We start from the raw sequence: 20,377 nt of genomic DNA on the forward strand, positions 1-20,377 counted from the left end.
CTGTTAATAGGTAAAAAAAACAACAAAAAACTTCAAAAATCTTCAAATAAAATTAGGTTATAGTACAGCCTCTATGCCAGTGGTTCTCAAAGCCGGTCCGCCGCTTGTTCAGCGAAAGCCCCGGCGTGATGGACTGGTTTGTTTATCTGCCGCATCCACAGGTTTGGCCGATCGCGGCTCCCACTGGCCGCGGTTCGCCGCTCCAGGCCAATGAGGACTGCGGGAAGGCGGCCAGCACGTCCCTTGGCCCGTGTCACTTCCCGCAGCCCCCATTGGCCTGGAGCAGCGAACTGTGGCTAGTGGGAGCCGCGATCGGCTGAACCTGCGGACACGGCAGGTAAACAAACCGGTCCAGCACGCCAGGGGCTTTCCCTGAACAAGGGGTGGATTGGCTTTGAGAACCACGGGTCTATACTATGTCCTAGAGCAGAAAACATCTATTGTAACTGAAGAGTGTGACACACATTCACTGGATTTTGAATCCAGGCAATAGTTCCCTGGGTGATTTTCCAAATGAAAATGCTCAGCTGGGATCCTTTAACTGCTAAACACATATGCAGGTGGTATTATTTCTGTCTGAGCAAGAATAGAGATTTCAGGGTGAAAAACAGGCTTTCCCAGTAAGTTTCCCTATGTCTTGCAGAAGTGATATCAGATGGGCAGCTTCAGTATTCAAATACGTGATCTAGTTAACGAGTATCGATATTTACCTTGTATAAACTTGTGATTTGGGGAGTTTCTGACTACATTCTTCTGCTGTAGAAAGAAAAATGGATAATTATGTTTGTAACCATTGTTTATGACCAAGTATGTATTTTATTTTACATGAACAGGAATTCATGACAAGATACTTGAAGGAGCTAGAATTGAAAAAGAAACAGGAAGTTGGCAATATAAGACATATAGAACAAGCTGTTAATGACCTTAAGGTAAAGTGGAAACTTGCTTATTAATCAGGGAGTAGCAGCTTTCAGATGCCACCCACGCTGCAGCCTAGACAGCTGCTCAATCACAAGCATGGTTTTCTAGAGCGAAAGTAAATTTGCTGTCAAGTTTATCTTGTAAATGTTGTGATTAACTTCTCTGTTCCCAATATTTTGTTACTTGGCAAAGGGCTTGTCTGTGTGGGAAGATTATATAGGTATAAGGTAAGGTATGACTATAAACCGGTGTAGTTATGTCAGTATAACCAACTATGTGGACACCCATAGAAGAGGGCCTATTAGCAGTTTAGTTTGTCACTTTGGGAGCGTGTGATGGGTGTTCCCGGGGTGCAACCTTGAACTGGGGTACCGCTGAGCACTCTGTCTCACCAGCCTGGGTTCCCTCTCACGCTGTGACAAGCTGCAGACCCCTCCAGGTCTTGAACTCACACAAACATTCATGGACAGGGACACACCCGAGTCATATGAATGCTTTTGCCAGTCATTCATGAACCAACAATAGAGAGGCCTCAGCCAGCTCCCCCCAGCCTAGGACCCCAGAATTGTACCGTCTTGCCCTGGTCAAAAGCTGACCAGTGTAAGTTTATTAACCAGTCTGCCCCTTCCTCAATATGGAAGGAACATGGCGCAAGCTTTTTGTTAACTGAGCTAAGATTTTTCATACACTTCACTCAAACCACACTGTTTTTAGGTAAAATGTAAAACAAATGTATTAACTATGGAAAGAGAGATTTTAAGTGATTATAAGTAATAAGGGTACAGATCAAAGTAGATTACCTAAGAAATAAAACAAAATCACAATCTGAGTTCTATTAACTAGCCAGGATTTGAATCAAGCAGTGTCTCACCCTGATAGTACAAACACTTTCAGACATAGGCGGGAATCCACCTTTCCTGCCTGGGACCCCCTCCCCAGTCAAAGTCTTTGTCCTCTAGTCATGTTTCCAGGTGTTGAGTTGTGGGGAGTGTGAAGCCAAGTGATGATGTGCCTTCCCCTCTTTCATAGCTTCTGCTATGTGGAGGGAACTTCATTGTCCCAAACAAAGCTCCCAGCCCAGTTTGTGGTAAAAGTGCAGGCACAAGATGGAGTCCAGTGTCACATGATCTAGTCACATGCCCTTGCATGCTTCGATGAGTCATAGCAGCCATTATCCATATATTGGCTAAAAAGTTCACAGGAAGGCCCATGGGTGTGGATAAGCTTCTGACATCTGTTGTGTTTCTTAATGGACCGTCACCTTGAATAGTCCACTCACAGTGTGCTGGCTAGACTGGCTGGCTACCTTGGGGGGTGTCATCTCTGGAGCAAACACATTTGAAATAGTGATACATAGTCAATATTTATAACTGGAGATACAATGACAGCACATACAATCCAACAGGATATTAATGTTCAACAGATCAAGACTTTTAGAATGATACCTCACAGGGCATATTTTGAACAAATCATATTATAATCCTCTCACCATTGTAAATATGAGGGCACCAGGGCATTGCTTTGGGGTACAGAGTGTCGCAGAGGGGTTTAAACTCAACTGAAAAAAGCCAGTCTTGCAGAATAAGAGTGCCCACATGGGGAGTTATACCTGTTTAACTGTACTAGTTTAATTGTTAAAAGTTTCCCATGCAGACAAGCCCAATGTCTTTCTTCACACAACGCAGAGTCAACCTGTGGAACTCCTTGCCAGAGGATGTTGTGAAGGCCAAGACCATAACAGGGTTCAAAAAAGAACTAGATAAATTTATGGAGGATAGGTCCATCAATGGCTATTAGCCAGGATGGGCAGGAATGGTGTCCCTGGCCCCTGTTTGCCAGAGGCTGGGAGTGGGCAACGGGGGACGGATCATTTGATGATTACCTGTTCTGTTCATTCCCTCTGGGGCACCTGGCACTGGCCACTGTTGGAAGACAGGATACCAGGTTAGATAGACTCTTGGTCTGTCCCATTAAGGCCGTTCTTATGTTCAATGTCAAATAGCAATCATAGTCAAACTGATACAGACGGCTTGTCTACACTACAGAGTCATGAACAGTATAGCAATGCTGGCAGTGCCCCCTAGCGTAGACGCAGCATAGCCAACAGAAGGAGTTCTTCTGATGGTATAACTATGCCACCTCCCAGAACGACATTAGCTAAGCTGAGAAAAGCATTCTTCCGTCGGGATAGTTGCGTACCCCAGAATGTTTGCTCACATAGCTACATCGGCTGGGAGTGAGGGTGGTAATTTTTTTTCACACTTCTCGTGAACATAGCTATGCTCGCAAACTGGGCGTAGTGCAAATTAAGCCAGAGACCCATATTGTCTGTTGTTAGGGAGAATTAGCCAACCACTGCCTGCCTCAGAGTGACATCATAGCTTCAGCTCTGCCACAGAACAGTGTATTTCCTGTAGGCACCTGTGCATGGTGCTAGCACCTGAAACAGAAATCCTGCCCCTAGTTTCAATTCTGCAATCAGCCACTTGTTAGTGGGAGCGGAACATATGTATCGGGAGAGCTGTACTGAAATAATTACAAACAGCAAATAATGAACCTCCTCAGCTGGTGTAAATTGATGTAGCTCTGTTGAAGTTAATGGAGCTACACTGATTTACATCAGGTGAGGATCTGACTCCAGTAAAAACAGGAAACTATTACTAATTCTGTGTGGAGAACTGTCGGTGTACTCAGCCCTGAACAGGTAGAAATGGTCCCGGGCACTTACACTCTGAAAGCATCTCCATAGGGTACCCAGCAAATGGCTATCAGTGCAATCTGGAGACCTTTCCACGTTGGTTTGGACATTGACTCCGGCTGTCCCTCACATTAAGATGCCCTCGTTCCAACAATTCTTCTTACCTAACTTGTTTGATAATGGGACATAAAATATTCCCTTTCAAGCATACACAGAAATCCAGTTCCCACATCTGCCAGACTTCTGGAGTCTGCCTGATGTCACTCCAGACACTGCTAGCTAAGGGCTAGATTCTGATGCCCTTTCTCACAGTGAGTAATATCTTACTGTGTGAGTAGTCCCACTGAAGTTAAGATGCTGTCAATGAGAGTAAGGGTATCAGAATCTGTCCCTGAGCCTTTTCACCCAGAACAAAAGTAGGAAAACCCCAAACAAGTGTGGTTGTCTGGACTGTGGCTGGACTGTTTTTGTAAAGGAAAGCTACAGATCAGTAAAACTTTGTGGGAATGTAATTTTTAAAGTCTGACAGAAACATCAGAGACGCTTATACTCGGAATGTGTCTGCCATTCTGTTTTTATTTGTAGGCACACGCCTCGGCTAGTAAAGCATCTCTGGCAGGGAAGTTCACTGAACTCCGGCTACTACTTGATGAAGAGGAACAGCTGACAAAAAAATTCATAAATGAAAAGACTCAGCGGGCCCTCATGATGTATGATCAGCAGACAGCGTCATGTCAAGAACGAATTCAAATCATAGAGAGCTTTTCAAACCGAGTCAGGGAGATCCAACAGCGAAGTGATCCCATTCAGTTATTACAGGTAGTAGTGTACTCTCTTTCTGCCTCTGACATTTAATGGTGAACCACTTTGGAGGCTTATTGTATTTGCTTCTGTAGATATATACGTACAAAGTGCCTTATCCTCTCTTTCCCCCTATTAGTGCCTCTCTATTACTGCCTCTCTGAATAGTCTAGCTCCTGCCCTTCTGGTTAGTAACCCACACAGTCACGGTTCCACCTTTAGACTGGGTTTAGAATGCAGGGATTCTCGCAACAAAATTTTTGGTGACCTCAGAGTTCGGCCACCAACCCTTGCTGGTGGCCACTCTGACAATTTTTCCTAAAATACCTAATTAACTTTAGGAAAAACAAATAAATGTGTACATATACACGTCCAAATCGTTGTAATTTATTTATGTAGGGGTTTTTGGTAAACTCAGTAATGAAAACAATGTACAGTTGTCTCTGTTCTTTACTGGACCTAAACTGAATAGAAACACAGATAAGGTGCTTTGCATGTTATTGTCTTTTGTGTTGGTGGTGGTTGTTTCTTTGCATTTTTGGTTGCCTTTTTTTTTTTTTTTTGCTAGCTAGCTGGGAGGCAGTGAAAAGCGATATTATAAATATCACCTTTCACAGCAGACTATAAATATCACCTTTCACAGCAGACTTAATTTGTGCCCCAGCTTGCCAGGGCTGAGTAAGCCCTGGATGGGAAGGTGGGTAGGGAGGCAGTGGGGGCCGGGGCAATGGGTGGGTGAGGGGTAATGGGAGGCAGCGGGGGGCCAGTGGCAATGGGGAGGGTGGTGAGCCCAGGACCAGTGCCGGAAGACTGGGGCCAGAGGACACAGCAGGGGCCAGCAGTAATGCGGGGGGAGATTGAGCCTGAGGCCAGAGCCCAAAGCCCAGTGGCTGGATCCTGGGGTCCTACGGCTGGGGGCGCGGCCAAAGCCCAGGGCCTGAGGAGGCAGTGGGGGTCAGGGGTGATGGGCAGAATGGTGGGGCTGGGGGATTGAGCCCCTCCATCCCACCGCAAACACCACCCAGGAGGCTGTGGCCAGAAGAAATGCCCCTAGGGCGGCATTTGAGAAACGCTGGTTTAGATCACCTGAATCTTTACCATTAAGTAAAAGAGAGGGACTAAATTATATCCATTTTTCGAATATCCCTGTACGTTTTTACAAGGTCAACACCTCCAGCCCCCTCCCTGTGCCACTTCACTTTAGGCACCTGAAGAGGAGCTGAGCTCTTGGCAGTCTGGCCTATGCATGCTGCAGGGGTAGAAAATTTAGGAGCCTGCCCTTGTATTTTCTGCACTCAACCCTAACAGGGCTATAGGCAGGCCAAATTCCCTTGGTAATTCAACATTTCCCCCAAGATTGCAGTAGTACCCAGCTCTAGGCCACCAGAGGAACTCCTTACACTGGGATGCAGAGTGGCTGCACCAGCACTTGGGCCATTGCTGTTGCTTTAAGCAGGCCAAACATGGGGAGAATTAAAGGGCTTGGTTATTATGGACAGAAGGTTTTGCTGATTGTTTTTGATTTTTCCCTGCATGCTAGAGAAAGAGAGCAGATTTGTGGCTCCACCTCAGCTTTTGAGCACAGGTGGGGGTTTGGAAAGGGAAGAAATGGCCAGAAGGTATTGTCTAACTCTAGGATTTGATTTTGTGTCCACAGGACTACACAGCATCAAAAAAAGAAATACAGGAACAGAGGGCTCCAGCGGAACAGTGGCACCCAGTGCCTACGTCATTTGAGCATGTTATGAACCATTACAGGGGCTTGGCAAGAGCTATTCAGTCTGTTGTGCAGAAACCTTTAGAAGCTCGACTTAAAGAAGGTACCTTTGACAGTGCCGTGTTTTTAACCCTTTCGATTTTGCAGCCTCATGCTGTCTGCTTATTCTTTGTTCACTACTGGCACTTGGTAGTGCTCACAGGCAAACAGTCACTATGTAGCTGTAGTAAATGTAGCCAAGGGTAAATGCGGATAACCTTTTACCCGCTTCTCATTTGGCGAGTAAGGAGTTTAGCTTAGGTTAGCTTTACCCACTTTGCCTTTTACCTTTACACCACTGCCAGGGAGTCAGTACAATCTGAACATGCAGTACTGTTGCTCATTTTACATGACACATGCAATGTGTGTCTGCCTATCGCTGGCAGTTCTGCAAAACCTTATTGGTCTTGACTTTTCTGTTGCTCTTTTTGGCCAAACTTAAACCAAGGTGGGTTAGGTGCAGGTTCCATTTCCCAAAAGCCACCAGGATAAATGGTTCTAGCTTCGGCCTCTGTCTAGCTACAAAATACTGAAAATAGGGACTTAAGGCACAACGTGCTGGGAACTCTCAAATCCCAGTGTCTTCAGTGAGAGGAAAGGGTGTTGAGTGACAGCCCTTCAAAACGAGAGAGCCAGCTCACAGAACTTACTGCTGGGAAAGGCCTGTGAAAACCTCTGGTCCTTCAGTAGCGATGGAACTTACACTAAAAGAAAAGGAGTACTTGTGGCACCTTAGAGACTAACCAATTTATTTGAGCATAAGCTTTCGTGAGCTACAGCTCAATTCCACTGAATGCATCCGATGAAGTGAGCTGTAGCTCATGAAAGCTTATGCTCAAATAAATTGGTTAGTCTCTAAGGTGCCACAAGTCCTCCTTTTCTTTTTGCGAATACAGACTAACACGGCTGTTACTCTGAAACCAGAACTTACACTGTCACCTTGGGGAGACTGTTCCACAGTCTCACTGTCAGGGAGTTTTTCTTGATAGTCAGCCTAAATTTTCATGTTACATTTTGTCCCATTGCTCTTTTAGGGCCCTAACTATTTCCGTTTCTGTCTTTGGAGCTGGCATCCTTCATGCATTTGTAATCTTGTGTCATCCCTTTAATCGCCTAGGGTGACTGCAGCATGTGTAGACATACCCAAGCTAGCTTTGATCTAGCTAGCTCAAATAACAATAGCCCTGAAGACGTGGCAGCATGGGCTAGCTACTTGAATACATACACAGGGTACCGGGTGGGCTTGTACAGCCATGCTGCTGCAGCTTCACTGCGATTGTTGTGCGAGCTAGTTAGATCCAAGCCAGCTCCAGAGTGTTTACTCCTGCTTCAGTTACACTTCTGATTGCAATGCAGACATCTCCTCCAAGCTAGCCATATGTAGCTTTTCTAATCTTTCCTCCTGAATCAGTCCCTTCATGTTTTTCCTGAGTTGTGAATAGTAATGTAGACCCCAGTAAGATGTTACATTAATTCAGATTATTCCCAGAATTCCTTTGTATCTCACTGTAACCTATTGGTGAGTGTGTATGCCAGTCTCCCTCTGTGCCAATCCATAGAGACTACGAGTTGTTACAGCCCTCACATATACACTGTGCTACAGCCATCACATATACACTAAATACCATCTGCATGTTTAGGAGTACTTTAAATGCATATGCAGCTGTGTTAGGGCAGGCAAGAGTACCTTGAGAAATGTCTCTCCTATAGCCTCGCTAGCCTAGAGCAGTTGCTCATGCTCATTTCTTCTTTATTTTTTTTTCACCACCACTCTCTCTGTGACAGCAGTGTAGAGCTTTCTGACCTTCTAAGTGCTTTAGCTAATCTAGTGATAAATACACACCCTTCCCCCCCTTTGTATTTTTCTACATAATGTCTGCCTGTCAGTATTGACATGCCTGCTGGGAGACTCCTCCTACACAGCTCCAGTGGCCAGAGCTCAGTAACATTTCTCATGCCTGTTTTCTGTGTTCCAAAGGGATGGCTATTCCAGGGCACTTTATAGTCTTCTGCTTTTGTTTTGGATCAACTCTGTTTTCTGCCCTACTCTGTTTGTTAGACGTGCCCCATGGCTGAGTTAACTCAAAGACCTCCCAGTCGCCCCCTTTTATTATTATTATTTATTATTATTATTATTCATGGCGTTACTTATTATATGTATTGCAGTAACACCGGTGAGCCCATCATGGACCAGGACCCGCTGCGCTAGGCGCTGTTCAAACACAGATCAAAAAGACAGTCCCTGCCCCAAAGAGCTTCAGATCTAAGTAATAACCTTCCTAGTTTAAAGTCCCCTAAGAAGGCTGCCTAATTTGAACCTAGGAGGCTCAGCCTCCTATCGCTGCACTATCTCACTCCTAATTACCCTGTGGCTAGCCCAGTGCGTAATACAAGGTTATACTCCGTAATACCTTTAAATAGCAGTGCTATAATAACAGATATTCTCCCCAGAGTATTGAATGCATTCTGAACTGTAACACTTTTTGGGCTAGTTTCTTTTGTTACATGTGGCTTATATGCATTTCTAAGGACAGACCACCCCGGTGGAATATAGGGCTATGAAGAAAAATAACCTCCTCACCCCAGCCATATGGAAACCCCAACTGTTCATAGATTCATAGGTTATGAGGCCAGAAGGCACCATTAGATATGTAGTCTGACCTCTGGTATATCACTCGCCGCCCAGTTACCCCTGAGTTGACCCCGTTGTGAAAGATGCACTAGACAACACTGAGTCAAGTATAGCATGATACAACAGGATAGCTTCAGGAACAGTGGGGAATCCTGGAAGTTTATTGGTGATGTAATGAAGGGAATGAGCGATAGTACTATGAAACTGCCTTTGGGATCACAGCATCTTTGCATGAATCATCAACTGTCTGGCTACGTTCCATTTCCCAATCATCTGTATAGGGAGAATATGCTCTCTGGTTTGTTTGTTTTTTTCCTTGATGCTTCGAAACCAGAGTTGCAGTCCTGTAGCATGATTAGTGGAGTGTGTTGCATACCAGACTCTCTACTGAGTGGCTGTGTTGTGTGTTATGCATATCCATGCTACCAAATGGACTTAGGGTGGGAAATAGAATTTTGTACAAAATAAACTCCTCTGCCGCTAGTAAAGATAATTTATAGTAATTGTCAGCCAATCAACTTGGAAAAAGGGAATGTAACATTTTGCCTTCCCCAGGTTGCTGTTAGAATTTAAAGCACTTTCCCCTGCAAACTCCCCTTATAAGCAGCAGATACGTTCTTCTTGGGAAAACATTTTCTAAACACCCTCTTTTCATTTGTGCCTTAGACGTTTTCAGCAGCCTTAATGCCACTTCAAAGAAGGAGCCTGGTACGTTGCTGAAAACAACGTCTACAGTTGATCGATCACTATTTTTAAAACGTAAGTAACATTAAACCAAACTTTCCTGTGTTCCCAGAACTAATAACCAAGGTCAGGATTTTCAGAAGTGCCTTGAGTTTGGATGCCTCAGTTTTTGGGGACCTAACTTGAGACACTTTCAAAGGATGCTCAGTACTTTCTGAAAATCAGACCCCTCTAGGGTGTCTCATGTCAGGAAACAAAAATTGCTGTCACTTTGAAAATTGTGACCCAGCATTTATATTTACACCTGCAAGTGTATGAACTGGCTAGTGTATCTAATGTAGCTTCTTTAGATATTCCTATTCTGCACATCCTCATGATAGTTGCCTTTCTTAGGGCTTGTCTACATATGAAAGTTAATCTGGAATAAGGTAGAGTTTGTGAATTAATTAAACTCAGAATAAGGCACTGTTATTCTGGAATAAGAGCAGCCCCACATGGAGTTTATCAGGAATAACTCCCTGTTAGGGGGCTTATTCCTTCACCCACTTACTTTCCTGGTCCTTCTCACATGAACAGAGAGCAACAATACCCGAAGTCCAAAGGTGCAAACAGTTCAGTGTTTATTGGGGTGAACTTCCAGCAAGCATGATTCCAGTTTCCTTCCTTAGTGTCCCCCTTCCCAGCTCTAAGAAGAAAAGGAGTACTAGTGGCACCTTAGAGTAGAGCCTTACACCTGTGTCCCTATTCCCATTCCTGCCCTTAGCCAAACATGATTCCAATTTCCCCACCCCCATTCCCTGTTCCCATTTCACCCACCCACTTCCTGATTGACTGCAGACTATATAGTAAACCTTGAGTTCAGCTTAGCGATACCTTAACCAATCATTTTACTGCAATTTAACTAACCAATCCCAACATATTGTAACATGATTATTTAACCAATTATATCCTACCACCTTAATTAGTTTACACCCAGCAAAATTAATTATACAGCAGACAGAAAAAATCACAGAACCAGACAGAGATTATGCAGACGAACAATAGGGAAATGGGGACTACAGTGATAGAACACACAGAAATGAGGATTTCACATCCCAGCTATTGATAAGTGAGTTCTTGCCAGACAGGATGCTATCAAACTAAGTTTCCTTTTACATCTTCTAGGCACTTCCCTTTCTCTGAAGGCTATAGGCATTATCAGGACAGGATTGTATTCCTAACAGCCCAATAGCACCTTCTTTCAATGTGACTAGTTTGGAATGTGAGGATGTGACCGTTGGCTTCCCAGCTTATGGCTGCCTCTGCTGCTTAGCCAGAGGCCTTAGCCTAAGAACAGGGCCTCAGACTGTCACAGTAAGAGAAGGCTCTTACACCAGCAGACAATGATTTTGATTCTCTCTTTTATACCTCTATAACTAGCCAAGTGATAAGAATACACCTAAATTCTTAGAGTATAGGTCTTTACAGACAGGCCTGAATATCTATATCCTAACACTCCCCACATAGACAAGCCTTTCAGAATGACATGGGGCCACCATGTAGCCTATTTGGTGTTTGGTTTTTTTTTTTTTTGGTGGTTCTCTCTCTCCCAGAATGCAGAGGAAGGCTAGGAAGTAAATTGTTTAATTTATTATTATCAGTAGTGTTGTTGTGGGAAAGTTCTGAGTTTTGCATTTTATCCGGAAGATGGTGGGTTTTGTGGCTACTCCAATTTCAAAGCCATGAGCCAGTCACTGAGAAACAGCTGTCTCCTGCTTTTCCAAGTTTCACCCTGGTTGTTAAAAATTCCATTGTCCTTGATGGCAGAAGGTCAGAGTAGCCTGGACCTCACCCATTTTGGTCCATGAATTTCAGAAGCAGAACCTTGAATCCACACTGGGGGGGTCAGTGGAGTGTCGGGAGTGAGAATGTGATGTGCTCACGCTGTCCTGTGTTGCTTAGTTGCTGGATGGGCTGCCATATTCTGAATCAGTGGAGCAGTCTTGGGACTGATGCTGTCCTCCCAACCCTGTTGCACTGCACTAAATTAGCTTGAAGACCATGACGTGGATCTCTCTGGTTAACATGCATGGCCCCTGGCCAGACAGAGATGGAAGAATGGTTTCCAGCAGTGGTTACTGTCTGGGAATCCAGCAGCAGTGTCAAAGCCTCTCTATTGAGAATGGTATGTTCTTGGATAGTTCTCTTTCCATTTGCACCACTTCTGTCTTGCCTGGGGTCAGATACTGTTAACTGCTTTTCATCTAGACACTGATCTTGCTTAAGCACTGAATCTGCTGGGAGGTGTCGCTCTGAGCATTTAATATTAAGGATAAGCAGAGCTAGGTGTTGTCAAGCTGTGACTTGGATCCATGATTTGGGTGATTGGCATTTTGCATCTTTCTATTTCAAGAGATGTGTTTGCAGAGTCAGGAAGACAGCACTGCATTGGTTTACATTTGCTTTGCATTTGGGAAGTTACCTTTGCAATCATAAGGGTTAAAAATACAATTTCTTGGCTACCCAAAGCTGACAATGATGGATTGTTAGAGGAGGTGTTCAATGCTCCACAGGCTGGTGGATTAGTAAAGTCCTCGTCACAAATAACACTGTGGATTATTAAAATTCTTCCAGTTTTAGTAGTCATAGAATCATAGAATATCAGGGTTGGAAGGGACCCCAGAAGGTCATCTAGTCCAACCCCCTGCTCGAAGCAGGACCAATTCCCAGTTAAATCATCCCAGCCAGGGCTTTGTCAAGCCTGACCTTAAAAACCTCTAAGGAAGGAGATTCTACCACCTCCCTAGGTAACGCATTCCAGTGTTTCACCACCCTCCTAGTGAAAAAGTTTTTCCTAATATCCAATCTAAACCTCCCCCACTGCAACTTGAGACCATTACTCCTCGTTCTGTCATCTGCTACCACTGAGAACAGTCTAGAGCCATCCTCTTTGGAACCCCCTTTCAGGTAGTTGAAAGCAGCTATCAAATCCCCCCTCATTCTTCTCTTCTGCAGACTAAACAATCCCAGTTCCCTTAGCCTCTCCTCATAAGTCATGTGTTCCAGTCCCCTAATCATTTTTGTTGCCCTTCGCTGGACTCTCTCCAATTTATCCACACTTTACCTTTTACCAGTAACACGCAAATAAACAAACAGCATGTCTCCATTTGGAGAATGAAAACAGCCAAGCTCATTTTGTATTTTCTAGTCAATTTCAGCACTTTGCTGGAATTTTGAGCTTAACCCTGCAGGGGAATGTTTGTGCGTACACACATATGTACACACACTCTCTCTCTCTCTCTCTGTTTTATCCATGGAAATATTTAACTTAGGTTTTACATTCTTTTTTTATCTCAAATTTTGAGCCATATTTGACCTGACAGTATATCCCTTTAATTATTTTTACAACTTTACAAGCTGTAACTAGAAAAAGAGTAACTGAATCCAGACTTCTCAACTTCTTCTCCTTTTGAGGTCCATCATCCATTTTAGTCCCAGAGTTACCTGCATTCTATACACATTTGACATCCCTTCATATTTTATTGCTGAAAATTACTGATCCCAGCAATGCAGACTCGTTGAGCCAGAGGTTCTAGAGAGAGTTATTTACACCAAAGGAAGGATTCTACTGCTTGTTACATTTCCTGCAGGAGTAATTTTTTTGTCTCCCTCATCTGTTGTCTGTCACAAATTGCATCCTACATTTGGGCCTTGTTAGGGCTGTGTAACTTAATGAAGCCAATTCAGTCTCTTTTTTTTATCAGTGTTTCACCAGTGGATGGCCATAGAGACTGCCAAGAGGAATTACTATAGATGTATTTTTTATAACTATTTATTTAGGAAGTTTTCACAGGTTTACAAATCATTGCCATGTAAATATCAGCAACACAACAATAATGGTTCCAGGTCAGCTTCCTTTTCTGTTTAGAGAAACATTCTGCAACAGTTAACATCAACTGCAGGCAGACACTGTTCTCTCTCTCTAACCAGGGTCTGAAGGAAGAACAGAGGTACAGAGCTGGTAGGTTTGCTCTCCAGGCACAGTGTTCAGCAGTGGGTTCCTCTGCACTGATGCTGATAGTTAGCCCAGGACAAAACCATTCTCATTTGTGTTGCAGAGTGTTCAAGATTGGAGCTGGTTGGGAATTTTTTGGTGAAAGTTTTTTGTGGGAAAATGCTGATTCATTGAAACCAAAACTTTTTGTGGACCCCAAATTAGCCAAGTTGTTAGGGCCCCTGTGTTTTGGGAGACCCGGGTTCAGGTTGCTGTCAGTTGTTGGCTGTTTGTGTGTGCTCTCTGTGTGCTGCACCAGTGCTGCACAGATAGCTGATGCAGCAGACCTCAATAGAACGGCCCAAGAAAACCACCGACTCCGTTCAGTAGCAAAGGTGCCCAGCCAGGTTAATTGTCAACGAAGCACAGTAGTAGCACCCGGTGGACTCTGGGGATATTAAGACATGTATGCCTGTGACAATGGATTCGGCTCAGTGAGTGGCAGGACTCGCTGCTCCCCCTTGGCTGGACAAAGACACCCACTCTCTGACCCCTCTTTTATAAACTGATACAAACAAGTTAGGTATTGCCCCGTCAAGGCTGATTTACCCACTCTGGCACTTTGAGTGCAGAAGGTGGGGGCCCGCAAGGATTCTAAAAATTAATACTGGCCACTCCAGGCCTGTATTAAACTCCCAAGGTTACAGCTTTTCTCTGACCTGGGATGGGTAGATGCTGCCACCACCCAAGTGCAAAAATCCCTTTTGAGAACCCAGGAAGGCACACTTGGGAATTCCTTCCTGTGGGGTAACCACAAGCCCTTCCCCCCCCGGGAAGAGCTGAGAAAGAAAACAAAGGAAATCAGCTGTTGCCATGAGCTAAGTAAATAACATACGCACAAACCTCTTAGAGATACAAAAATCCAATCCTGTTCTTTAAAAAGGTAAATTTTATTAAAAACAAAAAGAAAGAAAATACATCTGGAACTTAGGCTTTTTGCTAGGTTTAAAAAAAACAATTACAAGGATTAAGCATCAAGATCGCTTCTTGAGGTCCAGCTTAAAGGTTACAAGCAAAACAAAAGCACCTGGGCTTAGCACAGAGGAGTCCACAAGCCATAAAGAAATAAAAGAGAGAGAGACCTCATCGCATCTCCCTAGACATTTCCTGATCTACTTACATAGCTTCGGTTTCAAATGAGTAGTTTCTAGGTATGCTCTGATTATTTTCATACCTGGCTCAAGCATTTACAGCTTGGCTCCAGTCCTATCCCTGCTCTCCGGGAGAACAACCAGATAGACAAAGGGGGAAGTTTTTTCCCAATTTTAAAAAGTTGTAGCCTTACCATTGGCTCTTCTGGTCAGGTGCCCACTCCCTTCCTTTTACCTATGGACTTTTTTTAACCCTTTACAGGTAGAGCAAGTAGAGAACAACTGCTAACAGGGATTTTATAGCTAACTGACTAGCTGGGTGTCCATAGAAGGGAGCTACCCTTTCCCCCCCTCCTTCATTTATCACAGCCCCTCTGACATAGTTAGTTACATCCTTTACCTTGTACATGTGGGTTCAATCAAAACATCTCTATCCATCACCCTGCCATCCTGATCTTATTCTTAGGACAAGTCAGTGTGTCCCTGTATTATCTTTGGGGAGTATGTTTACACCATACCCTTGTATCAGGGTGTTCTAGTACTATCCTTCTGGAATGTGTTTAAGTGAATACTTAGTGCCTAGGAGTGCTTGTGTTTTTGCAACACCAGCCCTGTTCTTGCCAAGTTCATGTATCAGATATAGAACCTGCAAGCACGCATCTGCTTTGTAACAGGTTCTGACTTTAGTTCAGACCTCATACCAGGCTCCTTATACCAGACCTAATGTCTCAGGCTCTCTCTTTCTCTTACATTGGTCTTTCCTCTGTTTGATTAGGAGCAAGTACTTGAACCTGGGTCTCCCACATCCCAGGTGAGTGCCCTAACCACCAAGGCTTGTACAACAACTGATTGTGCTCAGCCCTGTCTGGAGCATAATGGAAGACATAACCCTCAGCCCAAGGAGTTCACAGCCTAAACAGGAAACAGTTCAAACACACATGCATGGGTGATGTGACAGGGTCAGGCTAGATGGCTATCGGAGAGTAATAGAAGGCAGATATGTTAGCCCCAGGCTAAGTAGGTCCCTTTTCCCTGGGTAAGTAACAGGGAAGGTTCCAGAACAATCAGGAACCTTCTGGAGACAATTAAGACAGGCTGATTAGAATATCTGCAGCCAATCAAGAAGCTGCTAGAATCAATTAAGGCAGGCTAATCAGGGCACCTGGGTTTTAAAAAGCAGCTCACTTCAGTTTGTGGTGTGCATGTGAGGAGCTGGGAGCAAGAGGCACTAGGAGTTGAGAGTGAGAATCATAGAATATCAGGGTTGGAAGGGACCTCAGGAGGTCATCTAGTCGAACCCCCTGCTCAAAGCGGACTGTTGGAGGACTGAGGTGTACAAGCATAATCAGACACCAGGAGGAAGGTCCTATGGTGAGGATAAAGAAGGTGTTGGAAGGAGACCATGGGGAAGTAGCCCAGGGAGTTGCAGCTGTCGCACAGCTGTTCCAGGAGGCACTCTAGACAGCTGCAGTCCACAGGCCCCTGGGCTGAAAACCGGAGTAGAGGGCGGGCCCGGGTTCCCCCCCCAAATCCTCCCAACTCCTGGTCAGACACAGGAGGAGTCGACCTGGACTGTGAATTCAGAAAAACGGCCAAGCTGAGGGCTGCCGTGAAGCTGCAAGGTGAGCAAATCCGCCAATAAGCGCAAGACCCACCAAGGTAGAGCAGGAACTTTGTCGCAGTGACTATATAAAGATCAAATCACAAAACAATCCAGCTTGTTAAAAATTCTAAGCACTTGTGTCTCTGGCTATCACTCAAGGCTTTGTGGACAAAGTTATTTGCTTAGAAAGTGTGTGAGTGTTGCTTTGGGTGAACACCTTTAATAAGCTGTGTCATTTTGCTTTTTAAAGTAAGGGCCAATAAAGTTTTAACTAGACTAGGAAAAATGTCAAAGCGGCTAACATGAGCTGGCTAAGCCCAACCTAAACTCGACCACCTTTCCTTGTCTAGAAAAAGCTTAACTTTTTCATAGACAGTGTAAAATGACTTTGACTTTGGAAAAAACACCGATATACATATATGTAAACACATACTTTGTGCAAGGAAGTAACAAATTTGGCTCTAGACATTTGCGCCTGTACTAACTGAAAATTTGAAGTAAAATACTACTAAATCAGAATGGTAGCATATCACACCCACTTTGGACTTAGCTTGCACTGGTGTAAATGACTCCATGAGGTCATTGGAAGAATCAGGTCCACAATGTGTATATGTATAACTATAGTGTGAGTACGCACACAAAGCAATGTGCTTAAAATAAAAAATCTGTTTTTCTGCCATTATTCTTTATTACTAAGGCTGTTTGCATAAAAACACAAGCTTTTGCTGTTTATTCCTCACTTAGCCATATTGTATTAGTTTCCCCTTCTATAAAACTAGAAAAATTATACTTGCCCACTTTTGTAAATAGCTTTGAGATCTAGGACCAGATTTTCAGCTGGTGTAAATTCACACCTTTATTCTGGCCCTTGCTCATGAAAAGTACTGTGTAATTACTATATATCACTAGTCAGTGCCCAAATATGTCATCACAGTATTATCATTATCGTGTGACACTAAAGGACAGGTGGATGTTTAAAGACCACATATCCTATTTACAAGCAAAATAATCTTCAGAGTGAGGCAGGGAGGAAAAATAATTCAGAAAATATGGCATGCAGCAGCAAATTGGACTTCCCCCGATTGCCATGAGTTTTCAAAGATAATGGCCAATGGCTCTGCAATCACATCCGCCAATTCCTTTAGCACTCTCGGATGCAACGCATCCGGCCCCATGGACTTGTGCACGTCCAGCTTTTCTAAATAGTCCCAAACCACTTCTTTCTCCACAGAGGGCTGGCCACCTCCTCCCCATGCTGTGCTGCCCAGTCCAGTAGTCTGGGAGCTGACCTTGTTCGTGAAGACAGAGGCAAAAAATGCATTGAGTACATTAGCTTTTTCCACATCCTCTGTCACTAGGTTGCCTTCCTCATTCAGTAAGGGGCCCACACTTTCCTTGGCTTTCTTCTTGTCCAGGTAATCTCCACGCCGGATTTTAGCATTGAGAGGGAAGAAAACAAAGTAAGAAAGGATACAGCCGTGGGTAGGAGAATGCATATAAGGAGGAAGGGCAGTGTGGATACCAGTCTAACAGGTTATATTGGCTGTAGAATGACTGTGCCTAATAGGGTGCAGAATGTGAGCGAGGCCAAACAGCAAAAATTAACATGTTTGTAAATCAATGCGAGGAGCCTAGGTAACAAAATGCAGGAACTAGAGCTACTGGTGCAGGAAGTGAAACCAGATATTATAGGGATAACAGAAACATGGTGGAATAGTAGTCATGACTGGACTACAGGTATTGACTGGACTACAGGTATGTGCTGTTTAGGAAAGACAGAAATAAAGGTAAATGTGGTGGAGTAGCACTGTATATCAATGATGAGGTAGAATGTAAAGAAATAAGAAGCGATGGAATGGTTAAGACAGAGTCCGTCTGGGCAAAAATTACATTGGGGAAGAAAGCTACTAGAGTCTCCCCTGGGATAGTGCTTGGTGTGTGCTATAGACCACCGGCATCCGATCTGGATATGGATAGAGCCCTCTTTAATGTTTTTAATGAAGTAAATACTAATGGAAACTGCGTGATCATGGGAGACTTTAATTTCCCAGATATAGACTGGAGGACGAGTGCTAGTAATAATAATAGGGCTCAGATTTTCCTAGATGCGATAGCTGATGGATTCCTTCATCAAGTAGTTGCTGAACCGACTACAGGGGATGCCCTTTTAGATTTGGTTTTGGTGAGTAGTGAGGACCTCATAGAAGAAATGGTTGTAGGGGACAATCTTGGTTCAAGTGATCATGAGCTAATTCAGTTCAAACTAAATGGAAGGATTAACAAGAATAAATCTGCAACTAGAGTTTTTGATTTCAAAAGGGCTGACTTTCAAAAATTAAAGAAATTAGTTAGGGAAGTGGATTGGACTGAAGAACTTATGGATCTAAAGGCAGAGGAGGCCTGGGATTACTTTAAATCAAAGCGGCAGAAATTATCGGAAGCCTGCATCCCAAGAAAGGGGAAAAAATTCAAAGGCAGGAGTTGTGGACCAAGCTGGATGAGCAAGCATCTCAGAGAGGTGATTAAGAAAAAGCGGAAAGCATACAGGGAGTGGAAGATGGGAGGGATCAGAAAGGAAAGCTACCTTATTGAGGTCAGAACATGTAGGGATAAAGTGAGACAGGCTAAAAGTCAAGTAGAGTTGGACCTTGCAAAGGGAATTAAAACCAATAGTAAAATGTTCTATAGCCATATAAATACGAAGAAAACAAAGAAAGAAGAAGTGGGACCACTAAACACTGAGGATAGAGTGGAGGTCAAGGATAATCTAGGCGTGGCCCAATATCTAAACAAATACTTTGCCTCAGTCTTTAATAAGGCAAAAGAGGATCTTAGGGATAATGGTAGCATGACAAATGGGAATGAGGATATGGAGGTAGATATTACCATATCCGAGGTAGAAGTGAAACTCGAACAGCTTAATGGGACTAAATCGGGGGGCCCAGATAATCTTCATCCAAGAATATTAAAGGAATTGGCACATGAAATTGCAAGCCGATTGCCAAGAATTTTTAATGAATCTGTAAACTCAGAGGTTGTACCGTATGATTGGAGAATTGCTAACATAGTTCCTATTTTTAAGAAAGGGGAAAAAAGTGACCCGGGTAATTATAGGCCTGTTAGTTTGACATCTGTAGTATGCAAGGTCTTGGAAAAAATTTTGAAGGAGAAGGTAGTTAAGGACATTGAAGTCAATGGTAAATGGGACAAAATACAACATGGTTTTACAAAAGGTAGATCATGCCAAACCAACCTGATCTCCTTGTTTGAGGAAGTAACAGATTTTTTAGACAAAGGAAATGCAGTGGATCTAATTTACCTAGATTTCAGTAAGGCGTTTGATACCGTGCCACATGGGGAATTATTAGTTAAATTGGAAAAGATGGGGATCAATATGAAAATTGAAAGGTGGATAAGGAATTGGTTAACAGGGAGACTACGCTGGGTCCTACTGAAAGGTGAACTATCAGGCTGGAGGGAGGTTACCAGTGGAGTTCCTTAGGGATCAGTTTTGGGACCAATCTTATTTAATCTTTTTATTACTGACCTCGGCACAAAAAGTGGGAGTGTGCTAATAAAGTTTGCGGATGATACAAAGCTGGGAGGTATTGCCAATTTAGACAAGGACCGGGAAACGATACAGGAAGATTTGGATGATCTTGTAAACTGGAGTAATAGTAATAGGATGAAATTTAATAGTGAGAAGTGTAAGGTTATGGATTTAGGGATTAATACGAAGAATTTTAGTTATAAGCTGGGGACGCATCAATTAGAAGTAACGGAGGAGGAGAAGGACCTTGGAGTATTGGTTGATCAAAGGATGACTATGAGCCGTCAATGTGATATGGCCGTGAAAAAAGCTAATGCGGTCTTGGGATGCATCAGGCGAGGTATTTCCAGTAGAGATAAGGAGGTTTTACTACCGTTATACAAGGCACTGGTGAGACCTCACCTGGAATACTGTGTGCAGTTCTGGTCTCCCATGTTTAAGAAGAATGAATTCAAACTGGAACAGGTACAGAGAAGGGCTACGAGGATGATCCGAGTAATGGAAAACCTGTCTTATGAAAGGAGACTCAGGGAGCTTGGCTTGTTTAGCCTAACTAAAAGAAGGTTGAGGGGAGATATGATTGCTCTCTATAAATATATCAGAGGGAT

At 43.7% G+C, this 20,377-nt stretch overlaps 1 protein-coding gene across 3 annotated transcripts in view; it reads left to right on the forward strand.

Annotated features, from left to right (window-relative positions):
• Positions 1-20,377, forward strand: part of TRIM14 (tripartite motif containing 14) — a 29,701-nt gene that overhangs the window by 6,103 nt on the left and 3,221 nt on the right. The window contains exons 2-5 of one of the 3 annotated variants that reach the window (XM_077817843.1): positions 834-929; positions 4,205-4,441; positions 6,078-6,240; positions 9,475-9,567. In XM_077817843.1, coding sequence (XP_077673969.1) covers positions 834-929; positions 4,205-4,441; positions 6,078-6,240; positions 9,475-9,567 — 589 coding nt within the window. The remainder of the gene's footprint in view (positions 1-833; positions 930-4,204; positions 4,442-6,077; positions 6,241-9,474; positions 9,568-20,377) is intronic. The other 2 variants (XM_077817844.1, XM_077817845.1) reach the window with 2 other exon arrangements.

The sequence above is a fragment of the Eretmochelys imbricata genome, chromosome 5 (assembly GCF_965152235.1).
Source record: "Eretmochelys imbricata isolate rEreImb1 chromosome 5, rEreImb1.hap1, whole genome shotgun sequence".
NCBI lineage: Eukaryota > Metazoa > Chordata > Testudines > Cheloniidae > Eretmochelys > Eretmochelys imbricata.